This window comes from Nyctibius grandis, chromosome 12, assembly GCF_013368605.1.
Source record: "Nyctibius grandis isolate bNycGra1 chromosome 12, bNycGra1.pri, whole genome shotgun sequence".
Classification (NCBI taxonomy): Eukaryota; Metazoa; Chordata; class Aves; order Nyctibiiformes; family Nyctibiidae; genus Nyctibius; species Nyctibius grandis.
Window position 1 is genome coordinate 830,989 of NC_090669.1, and position 12,094 is coordinate 843,082.

Here is a 12,094-nt window from a genome sequence, read left to right on the forward strand (position 1 = left end):
GTTGGACCAGCTGATCCTTGGAGGTGCCTCACCCCACCCAGTCTGTCCCTCCAGAGGAACATGGAGCCTGTCCTCCAGCCAGGGTCCCTCCTTGCGGGTGACAAGAGGCGACGGGGTGACGGGGGTCATGAGGGACTGTGACAGGTGATGATGGGGGTGACGGTGTAACGGGGGACTGACCAGGGCTGTGACGGGACGGAGCTGGGGTGACAGGTGACAGGGTCTGCGACAGGGTGTGAGGGGGTGACAAGGGTGTCGGGGTGTGTCTGACGGGGGTGTGTCGGGGTGTGACAGGGCGCGACGAAGCCGTGACGCGGACAGGAGGAGGCTGGGGGGTGCCGGGGCCGAGGGGGGTGACGGGCTCTGACGGGCGAGTGACGGCTGCCGCGGGGGGGGTGACGAGGCGTGACGGCATCCGCGCGCCGGGCGGGCACCGAGCGCCGGCCCTCCAGGCCGCCGGGGGGGCGCTGCGCGGCGGGCGGCGCGAGCGGGCGCCTCTCGCGCCGGCGGCCGCGGCGCCTTTTCCGGGTTGGGTGCGCGGCGCTCGGGGCCGGCCCAGGCTGCAGCCGCCGCCGCCGCCGGCACCGGGCCCGGGCCTCGGGCACGCTCCGCGCGGGCCCCGCGCCCGCCGCCCCCGGGCCGGCCCCGCCCCAGTCCCGGCCCCGCTCCGGCCTGGCCCTGCCGCCTCCCGCCGCCGCCGCCCTCCTGCGCGCCGCGCCCCGCCTCGCCAGCCTTCCGCGCCGGCCCCGCGCCCTCCTCCTCCTCCTCCTGCAGCCGCCGCCCGGCGCCGCCATGCCCGGCCCGGCCGCCGGCAGCCGGGCGCGGGTGTACGCCGAGGTGAACAGCCTGAGGAGCCGCGAGTACTGGGACTACGAGGCGCACGTCCCGAGCTGGGGGTAAAGCGCCCCGCGGGAACCCCCCCACCTTCCCCGGGCCACCGGCGGCCCCGCTCCCTCTTGCGGGCCTCACCCCACGGGGAGGGTTCCCTGTGTCCCCCGCCCCATTTTGGGGTGTCCCCGGGGATCTGCGGGCGGCTTGGGGGGGGGGTGTGCTGGGAGAGGACCCCCCCCCGGCCTGCTGCCCTGTCAGTTATCTTCCTCCCCCCCCACCTCCTCCTCCTCCACCTCCTCCTCCTCTCTCCTCTTGGTGCCCGCAGCAATCAGGACGACTACCAGCTGGTTCGCAAGCTCGGGCGAGGGAAGTACAGTGAGGTCTTCGAGGCCATCAACATCACCAACAACGAGAGGGTCGTCGTGAAGATCCTCAAGGTGAGTGTCCCGTTGTGGTGTAGGGGCTTGTGGTGGCTGGAAGCGAGGGGGTGAGGAGCTGGGTTGGTGGGGCCCAAGGACTGCCGGATCTCCTTCACCCCACAACTCTTGGTTTGTCGTTAAGGACACTGGGACGGTGGGTTTGGAAATGGATTTGGTGTCCTGTGTGCTGTAGCGATGTTTTGATGTCTCCTGTCCAGAGGGCAGAGGGCTCCTCTGGAGGAGGAGAGCTGTGAGTCCTGACATTTGAGCAGCGTTGCGTGTGCTGCGTGCGTTTGGTAAATCGTATCTGGCAATGCCTGTCTCAAAGAGCCCAGGGACTGCCATGTCACCAGGAATGCGAAGCCTGGAGGGGGGAATCCTTCTATTGCTGGCACGTGGCGTTATCAGAGCCAGGCTGTGGGATGCTCAGCAGTCAGAAAAAAAGGAAGCAAAATTTTATATTCAGTCCTTTAGAGGATCTTACATGGAAAAGGACTTCACCGCAGGCAGGCCAAAAACACCATGGCAACTTGAGGAGACTGAAAGAGGCCGTCTGAAGTTTGGCAGCGTTGGTGACCTGTATTCTGGTGTGTTGGCCCTAGTGGGGTCAGGCTGTGGGGACCTTCACACAGCAGTAACAGGTTGTGGTTTGGGATGGCTGAACGCACGGGTTAGCCGCTGCAGGGCGTGCCGTGCCGTGTTTGGTGCCGAAGCAGCACGCTCACGGCGAGCTGTGGTAACTGTCCGGGCAGCAGCCTGCGTTGGGGATCTGGGGGTGGACAGACAGAGGGGTTAAAAAAACAGAAATTAAAGGTTAGAGTTGAGGTGCTTTTGGTTTGGGCTTGGCTGACACTTGTGACTGTCACTTGTTGGACCAGCAACACTTGTCACTTGTTCCCAAAGAGCACGTGGGAGCCGGTGTCTGACCATGGGTGTTTTAAGAATTTGGGCACTTGTTGATCTGCAGCGTGCAGGGGGATCTGAGCTTAACCTGCCCTTGCAGCCACTAAGACTAGCAGCTGCCGCAGGGCTGTAGCCTGAAGGCATTTGCTAGATCCCCTCCGATAGCGTGGCGTGCTGAACGTGCTGTCTCGTTTCGTCTTTGCCGGTATCCCCGCTCGCTCACTGCGCCTGCTTCCTTGGGATCTTCCTTGGCTTCCCAGGGAACTCGTCACGGTTTGTCTGACCACTGCTCCTAGGCAAGGCGTGATGTCCTGTCTGCCTTCGGGAGGAGGGGCGCACACCCCTGCTTTGGCTGTGGTCAGGGTGGTGGCCAGGTGAGCCTTTCGGGAGAGCCCCTGTGGCTGAGCCTGACGTCAGGGCAGAGGGGTGAGGCTCGCGTGTTCTCGCCGAGCTGAGTTCCTCTGGCATGCTGTTTGGGGCTCCCCCTCCTTTGGATGCTTTATGTGGGTTTGGGGTTTTTGTAAGTAGAGACAGGTGGGAGTTTTTGCTATGAGAGAGTAGTCAAAGGTAGCCAGTGCAGAGCTGGGTTTTATGGCAGGGTGGCTTGTGGCTGGGGAAACTGTGTACTTCTGCACGCTGCTCTGGAGCCCCTGATGGTCTCTTCAGGACTGCTGTGGTTTGTCAAGACCCTAGGTTTTGTCCCACATAGAAAGGCACCATGAGGCTGAGAAGAGACTGCGGGGAAAGTCGTCAGATATCTTCCTCCTTGCCTCTTCCCAGCCTAAAGAGCCTCCCCTGGGGTGATGCTCCTCTCCCTGTGGCAGCCGAACTCTGTCACGTCTAGGGAGCCTCTCAGTGTTGGACTGAGTCAGCTGGCAAGAGTCATCTGAGGGCGGCTGGGTGCTCCTTCTCCTTGGGGCCTGAATTTGTTGCCTTAATGCCCTGCGAGCAGGGGACTGGATTGTCCCAGATTTGAAGCGGATGGTGTTGCCACAACTTCCCCTGGCTCCCCACACTTGTATTAACATGCAGACAGCATTCCTGCGAGTGAGCAAGGGGAAGCAGAACGTCCAGATAAATAAAGATGAACTTTCTTCTCCGTGGAAAGTGGGTCAGTGAAAAGTGAGTTTCAGAGCACCGCGTTGGTACGTTATGAAAACCTGTGAAATGTGGCAATAACATCACTGATCTGTGGAAAGTGCCTCTGGTTTCCTGTAGTTAGACTCAAACTTAATTGCAAATGTAATTGTGTGTATCTACAGCGGGGCCTTAGCGAAGAGGCTGGGGCTGTCTGTGCCTCCTGATTCAGGCTGGATCCTGTGAGGTGGGAAAGGCAACCAAAAGTCTTCAGGTTTTTGTGTGGCTGTCGGGATGGGACAAGGGGGAAGGCTGTTGCTGGGTGATGGATGTGGTTCTTTAGCACAGTTGTTCCTTTCTCCTTAAGGTATTTTGAGAGGACAAGTTGTGTTATGTGTTAGAGCGATTTTTAGCAAGGGTCACTGTTTCAATGTCTGTGCCTCATGGGAGGTGACTGGTCTCTTCCCAGCCTTGCTCTTTGAAGCAGCTTACCCTTACCGAGCTCAAATGAGCACGTAGCAAGTACTTCCCCTGCCTTTTTTCCTCCCCTTCTTTGGTGTTGTGCTACCTGAACATCTTGTACCCTCCTTCAGAGAGGTCAGGAAATTTTATCACCCTTTCTCTGATGCAGAACTGAGCCACAAAGATTTCCTGTGTGACTTTGGGCAAGTCCCTTAGCCTCAACAAAGCTGAGACTAGAGCATAGGTCCTAGTCTAGTGCTGCATGAAGGAGATAACTGCTCTTCCTCTTCTGGTAGCCACTTGCCTTGTTTGTTGAAGTGCCCTATGAAGACTTTAGCATTGGACAGGACCGGGGAACGAATGGCTCTGATTGATTGGTATCCCAGTACCCCCGGCCTTGTGGGTTTGCATAAAGCAAGATTTCCCTGGCCAGCACCCAGCATTGCCTTCCTCTTCTGCTACCCCAAGTGCAGGACCAGGCGTAACCCTGCAGGAAAATGGGATGTGCTCATGCCACTAGTTGTGGTCATAACGTGTCAGCAAAGGAGCAGATTTAAGATCGTGCAGATGACTATAACGTTACCATTTCCTGGGTCAAGTGCCTTTCTTTGCAAATATGATGCCCTTAATGTCACTTTTTCCAGGAAGATTCTGCAGCTCTTTAAAAAAGGGCAAACGAAGCAAGCAGGTTGTTTCTCGCTCCACTGCAGCAAGCCATCAGGACGCGCCGTGTAGGACAGTGTGTGCAAAGCAGCGAGGCAGGAGCCCTGGTTTGCCACACAGACACCCCCTGCCAGGTGTCCTCCAAAAGCCTTTATCTTGACTCCCCACCTCTTCAACCTGTTCAGGGAGCAAAGATTCGGCAAAAACAGCCACGGGGCTGAAGTCATCTTGGTAGGTAGTGGAGGACTCTGCACTGTACTGACCTCCCTACCCCTCATGGGTAGTAGGGCATGGGGTTAGCCAGCAGCTGTGCTCCTGCAGTCCCTGGCTGGTGTAGGAGGCTCTTGTGGCCTTTTTGATCTGGCTGCCCTCGGCACAGCTGTGGGCATGCTTCCTGCATGCTCTGGGGAGGGCCAAGCCAGGAAGAGGGAACGTGTGAACATGGCCTGTACGTGCTTCCGTGTCTTGCTTGAATTTGATGCTAAGGTTTGACTCCCAGGATGAGGTCTGGCGTTCCTCAGCACGTACAAAGGAAGTTTAAGACATCTTTGTTTCCAGTGAGTCACGTATCGTCTGCATCCAATGCAGGTATCTAAAGCCCAGGTCTGCTCTTTCATATCTAACCACGCAGATTTTTGGTGGACCGCTGAGGTCGGGCTGCAACCTTTGTGCTGTCTCTTTGATGAACTTCTCATTTTGCTTCTCCGCTAACGCAGCCCCAAAGTGTCTGCCAAGTCTCCTCGTGTGCCTTAAAAGTGAATCCTCTGTTCTGGGGTAACAGTGTTCCTGGGGGATGTGAACAGCATCGCAAGTTGCCACTCTAAAAGCCAAAGATAAACTTTCCACATGGCTTGTAACTTTTGTGAGAGACGCTTTGTGGTGAGAATGCTGTTGTTAAAGTGACCTGCAGTTATGGTGGTTGGGGAGCTTCAGCTGTACCGCGGCGTCCTTCACCCCCGTTCTCTTGGACTGGTTACCACCCCAGGTAGAGAGTACAGCATCCATATTGTCAGCTCTGTGCAGGAGGCCTCCTGCTTTCCTGAGGCACACGAGTGTCTACGTACGCTCTACTTGCCTGCGAAGCGTTGAACCCATCACGTAAAGACTGTTCTGTCTCCTTGTATAGTTACTATCTGCATAGTAACTTGTATTGAGGCTTTGAGCAACCTGGTCTGGTGGAAGGTGTCCCTGCCCGTGGCAGGGGGGTTGGAACTGCATGATCTTTAAGGTCCCTTCCAACCCAAACCAGCCTGTGATTCTATAGGCACAACACGCGGGTGGAGGTTAGGGGAAGAACGCAGTTACAAGGAGAGGGACCAGTGAAATGGAGGCTCTGCAGCAGTGATGAAATAGCCCTTTTCTCTTTGGTGGCTTTTGTCCCTCTGTGCTGAGTCCATGAGCTGGAACTTTCAACCATGTGCGTGGTTTCACAAGTGCATTCTTGTTTGTTTGGCTTTGTTTCTCCCTTGTTCCCCCTTTTGGGCTGTGTGAACCCTCCAGAGCTGCTGCTCGTACCAGGCACTGCTGCAAGGTCCTTCCAGTGTCGAACTCCAATTATTGCTCTAGTAACTAGAGAACCATTTGGGAGAGGTATCCCTGTGGCTAATTTTCTTCTGTCTCTAAAAGCTTTAGAGCCCACATACGTCAGCATGTTCTAGATGGGGGCTGAAATGACTCCCATGCTGGTGTGCAGAAGGGATTGCCCAGGGAAACAGGACTGGATGGTGTTGGTCCCTCAGGCTGGAGCTTTTGACTGCCTCGGTGACCTCCCACCGAAGCCGTTCAATGCCCGCTCCTGGTAGCTGTGTCTCTTGCTCCTCCTGCGTTTGCGTGCACTGAATCAGCTCTCCCTGGCCCACTTCCTCCTCTGGCAGTCTTGAAATGAGCCTTTTTGCAAGAGAGCCGCGTACACGGCTCTTCTCTTTTAAACACCAGTTGCCCACACTGAGCTTGGCACAGTTGGCTGCTGGAGTCCAGCCTTGTTTGGAGCCGAGACCGACTGGGAGGGTACCAGGTGTCTCGCAGAGGCCTGGAGCTGCAGCCAGTAACTCTCGCGGTGCTGTTCTAGCACCGAGGGATGGGTGAGCTGCGAGGAGGAGGGTGAGTTACGGTGCTGTGGCTGCTCACAGTGGCCTAGGGCAGAATGAATGATTCTCATCCCTTGTAACGGTGGTGGTGGGAATCGGGGCTTGGTCCTTCTGCATCTCCCTTTTCAGTTGACTGCAGAAGTCTTGATGCATCGCGGGAGGTCTTGAAGCCCCAGGAGGGCTGTTTCGGGATGTGCTGTGGGGGGAGGAATGGCATCCTGCAGGAAAGAAGGGCACTGCCCTCCAAACGTGCTGGTATATTCTACCAAACTTAAATAAAAAAGCAAAAGCGCTTTAGTAGTTTCAGGGTAGTTTTTTCCCCCCCTTCTTTTCTAAAATTCAGCTTGGGAAAGTTTGAATTCGCATAATGGGAGCTGTAAGACGCAAACAACCAACAGACTATTAACACAAGTGGGCTCCTTGATTTTGTAGCTCTTTTGAGTCCGATCATTTGGTTTCCCAGCTGATGTCTGGCACAATAAGCACTGCTGCTCCGAAGCCAATTTTCCTATTGAGCAATTGGCATCAGACTTTATAGGCCGATTATTGTGATCCTTTCAATAATACTTGCTAGAGACGAATGAGCTTCTAGTGCCAGCTTTTAAATGTTTAAAGCCTGTCATAAAGATGCTGCTCGAGCACTTTGCTAGTCCTGGATGTTGCGTGTTGAGATTTCCCTGCTCATTCACTGGAAGCATCGTGGTGTTTCCGGGCTATTTGGGTTTGGTGAACAGAGAATAGGTCTTTTTCTTTACAGGGTGGTGGAATAAATGACTTTAGTGTCTCGTGGATGTGTATCTTTTGACTGCTAAACCTCCTCCCCTGCTGCGCTAACCCCAGGTTTTTTTCAGAGCATCTGCTGGGCAAAACCCAGCACCTTCTGTGACTCCTTCAGAGCAGCACGTGTGCTCCTCAGCTGGCAGCGTGTGCGCGCTGCCGGCTTTGGGCTAATGTAAAATGATTTTCATGCTTTGGATTTAACTCGTGTTTCACATGCCTTCCTGGTCACTGCTTTTCTTTCTCGGTGTGGAAATGCGCAGAGAACTTTGGATAACAAATTTATTTTCTCTCTTTGCTTGAATTCAAGCGGTGGGTCCCCAGGTTGTTGGGGAAGGCTGGAACTGAAGCATCTGACAGAAGAGTGTACTCCCTTTGCTCTAGAAACCAAGCAAAAAAGATGATTAACCCCGCAGCCATTTATTTGTTCAAGCCAGGAAGTGATGGTTGCAGCCTTGTATTTAAAGGTTTATTTTAGCAAACAATGTTAATTCTCCCAGCTGGTGTTTGCTGCAGCTGGTCTCCTTCCCTGCTTACCAGTTTACATGATCTCACGGAAAATGACCCAGGATCTGATCTCTCTGTCACAGAGAGGCGTTTTCTTCTGCGTCTACCTGACTGCAAAGCAGCTACTTATCCCACGCCATTTCTCACCTCTGCAGCGGGGTGGCATCGCATGATGCTCCCTGATCTTTGGGCATAGGCAGTTGGGATGGTGCTGGCCACTGCCTCTTCTGCCTGACTTTCAAGTGGATTGAAGCACCCTCACAGACTCCCAGCCTGGTTGGGGTTGGAAGGCACCTCTGGAGATCATCCAGCCCAACCCCTGCCCAAGCAGGGTCACCCAGAGCACGTTGCACAGGGTCGTGTCCAGGCGGGTTTGAATATCTCCAGAGAAGGAGACTCCCCACCCTCCCTGGGCAGCCTGTGCCCGGGCTCTGACACCCTCCAAGTCAAGAAGTTTTCCCTCATATTCAGATGGAACTTCCCATGTCTCAGTTTGTGTCCGTTGCCCCTTGTCCTGTCGCTGGGCACCACTGAGAAGAGTCTGCCCCCATCCCCTTGACACCCCCCCTAAGGTATCTGTGAGCACTGATCAGATCCCCCCTCAGTCTGCTCTTCTCCAGCTGAACAGCCCCAGCCCCCTCAGCCTCTCCTCGGAGCAGAGATGCTTCAGCCCTCTGACCATCTTTGTAGCCCTCGTGGGATCCTTTTTGGCTGGTAGGGTGGGAAGCCTGCAGCAAAGGGTGGCCGGCTGGGGACAGTGGAGCAAGAGCTGCCGGGTCCAGCAGAGACCATCCTCCTGTGGCTGGTGGTCACCTTGTCCCTCTGCTCTGGGCGCTCAGCGTGGCGGACAGCCATGAGCTGCATTTCATCTCCACAGTCTACAGCCACCTCACTTCCAGTCTGCCTGAGGAAGGAAGCAATTTCCTGGGAAACTGGCAAACTGGCTTGTGCTAGACAGACGTGTTGTTCTGAGGGTACTGCTGCAGTTGAAGGAATTAAACCCCTCCCAGCGTAGACACGGTTAAACTGAGCCGTGTCTTTCAGCCCAGTTTCCTATGGAAACGAGCCTTATGCAATCCTGCTGTCTGTCAGCCCTTCTCCCCCTCCTCCCCTCCCCAGGAGTTTTTTGCACCGGTTGGCCAATTTCAACCGAATGCGACAGAAGTCTTCAAGCTGTCAAGTTTTGAGAGATTTACTGGAAATAGGTGTTTGCATAGAGCAGAGGGACGGTGTCGGAGCCTGTCTCCGAGGGAAAGGCTGCAGTGAGGGTTTGACTCATACTGGTCACTGAAGAATCCCAGCGTGGAGGAAAGCTTTGAAATGCCTCTGCCATGGGAACAGATGGAGTTGGAGTCTGCACCTCTATAAAACGTTGCCTTGCAAACACAGGCAGATCAAACTTGGGAGCAGTTAATTTTGTCTAGGTGCCTCCTCCATTCCTCTGCTGGAAATGCCCCTCCCAGGGCAGGGGGACTGAGCCAGGTAGGAAACATAACCTGAAACACCGCTGTTCATAGCCTGGTTTAATAAAATAGCCTTAAATGAGTACTGTTATAGTACTGTGGCTGCAAGGGCTGGTGCCTTAGAAGCTATCCCTGCTGGGAGAGGCAGATGGTTGGAGGCCATAATAGCTTCAGTTCACATTTAATCCGTGTGTGTTTGGAGTCAACATCCTTGGAGAGACAGATCGGGTGACTCCGAGAGACAGTTGTAGCAACCCAGACTTAATCCCGGTGCTTGGAGGATACGCTGCTGGTTGCCTGTGGTTTAAGAAGTCTGGGGACAGGAGGGAAGTCAGCAGAGTTTTTGTGGTTGTGACCAGTTAGCTCCAGTGCGGTACTGGCCGTGTGCTGGAGTGGTTTGCACCAAGGTGTTTGACTTGCCAGATGCAAGAGCCTGGGCTTGGAATCAGTTACTGGGCAAAAACTGAGCCCCGGTGTTGTGCTCTTGGGTAGCAGACGGCGTTTGTGGTGGAGCAGTGGCGCGGGACGGCGTGTGGGTAGGAGGTGGCGTGTGGCTGGGTAGGCCGGTGAGGTGGAAGCTGTGCGGGGTGGGATGCAGGCCAGTGATCACCTCTGTTTTCTCCTGCAAATCTGGAATGGGGAAATGATGCGTTCCCCTGCACTGCTCTCTGAGGAAACTGCCAGGCAATAGCTTTTCCTCTGAGGCAACATTACTTCAGCCCGTGGCATTTCTCCCCTGTCATCCCTGTGTACTTAGTGGTGGAAAAGTCCTTCCCCGTGGCTGCAGGCAGGGAGAGCGCTCGGACGATGCATCGCGATGAGCAGGGCTTCCCGTACCCCCACCCTGCCCAGAGGCTTGCGGGGCCCTTGTCCCGGCATCATTTTCCCATCCTGAACAAGGTGGAAACGTGGAAGTGACTGGAAGGGAAGCCAACATCTTCTGCCCCGGTGGGAGTGGTGGTTGCTACAGAAGGGGAGATGGAAATCTCAGAGGGATAACCTCCCCTACCTAGCTGAGGCAAAAGGCCCTTGAAATAACTCCAGTACAAAGGAAAAGGTTTTTCAAAGTGGGCTTGTGTCCTCTCGGCTGTGTTCAGGCGCTGTTTCAGCTCCTGATCGGTGCAAGTGTTGCAGCAGAGAGGCTGTGATGTGTGTCTGTCACTAGCCAGGCCATTCAGCGAGCGCTTCAGGATGGCCGTGGCTCAGCTCCCTCTTTGAAGGTCCTTGGAGAACAGCTTGTGTGTGCATCTGCCTCGCTGGGCGAGCGGAGTAACCAAATTACATCGTCTAATTCCATCTTGGCCTTCTGGTAAGATCCGTGCACGTGGGTGACACAAGGGTGGTGTCTGTCCCCATGCTGACATCAATGAAATTAGTCCCTAATGAAGAATCTTCCTCTCTGTTTTCCATCCCCCTGCTCTGGCTGTCCCACTTCCCACCCATCCCCCTGCTCTGGCTGTTTCTCCCTGTCTGTCCCACCTCCCACCGGCTCCAGCCATGTCTGGGTGCTGCCCCGGGGCTGCTGGTCACCCCCTCCCCAGCAAACCCTGCCCCATATTGCTCCAGCTCTGGCTGACAGCTGCAGTGGCCTTGCTGCCATTTTCCACAGTGCCTTTCTGAGGTGCTGACGCTCCCTGTGCCCGGATCCGTGTTATTTTTGGCACTTTGCTTCGGGCTGAGATTCTCATCTTTTGGCTTGAAAGTCTAGTTCCTGCCTTTTAACTTGGAAAAGGGCAGGAAGGTTTCAGCCACCTGAAGAGCCTAAAAAGACAGCATATTTTATCACTTATATAAACGCCATATTTTCCCACTATATAAAAAGCATCTGTTCCTTCTCCCGCCTGCTCATACATTCCTGTGAGAGGTCTGGAACCAGGGATTGCCTCGGATTCGCCTGTCACGGGGATGTGAGTTGCCCCATTGGCATTCTGCAGCCATCATCGGAGTGGGAGGCTGTGGGAGAAGCGAGGTGGTGAGCACGAGCTGTTGAGCTCTCGGGGCTCCTCGTCCTTCACGTAGACATCTGATAACGCGTGTCGCTTTGATAAGGTGCCTCGTACCTCTTTGGTGTTCCCCGTTACTCCCCTCCTCGCACACCAGACTCTGTGCCGGATGGCGAATGTTCTAGAAAGCTAAATGGAGAGGAGTGTTTTCATCAGCAAACCTCAGAGACAGGGCAAGGGCTTTACCAGTCCCTGCAGGATGCCTCTGCAGCTCTCTGCGATGGTGCCGGTGGTGCAGGAGGGGATGTCCCAGCTCCGCAATGGAGGGCTGCTGGACTCAGTGACTCGCAACCCGTGATGCCCACACCGCTCACTAGCCAAGGCTCATTAAAAAAGTCTCACCTCTTAGCTGCTCTAAGCTGCCTTTCCTTTCAAGCAGGCCCAGAGCTAGAGCTGTCCTGGGAGCAGATGAGTTACAGAAATGATCGTTCCTTTGCGTTGAAGCGAAGCGCTGGGTCAGCAGAGTGTAAAACTAACCCAACCTCCAAGCCCCTGCCTTGGGAGCAGCTGTTCTTTGTCACTCTCTGCAGGGAGATGTCCAGAGAAAAGCTTACTTTGCAAAGGGAATTCCTGGGGCTGCACAGCTTCGAGGAGGAGTCAAAGACTCTTTAAAATGTCTAGGTTTTCAAAATCCTCATGGTATATGGATGCGATGGCACGCTGTGCAGTTGGGTCTGTGCTCGGGGGGTGGTTGCAAAAGGCACGTGCACGTAGTTAGGGGTAGCAGTGTCTGAGCTTACTAGAAATCTTGGTGTGGGAGTCTCTCAGGTTGTTGTTTCATTGGACTAAAGTACTCCTTGGGAAAGGGGTTGGCATTAAGGAGTAAAAAACTGGTTTGTGCTGGTAAACAAAAGCGGAGATACGAGGTTCACCATGCTTGTCCTGTGGCTCCAAATGCAGAA

The 12,094-nt window shown here is 54.9% G+C and overlaps 1 protein-coding gene across 1 annotated transcript in view; it reads left to right on the forward strand.

Annotated features, from left to right (window-relative positions):
• Positions 1-723: 723 nt before the first annotated feature.
• CSNK2A2 (casein kinase 2 alpha 2) overlaps positions 724-12,094 on the forward strand; it is a 28,307-nt gene continuing 16,936 nt past the window's right edge. Inside the window, exons 1-2 of the mRNA XM_068411300.1 lie at positions 724-896; positions 1,157-1,268. Of these exons, the coding sequence (XP_068267401.1) occupies positions 793-896; positions 1,157-1,268 (216 nt within the window). The 5' untranslated portion in view covers positions 724-792. The remainder of the gene's footprint in view (positions 897-1,156; positions 1,269-12,094) is intronic.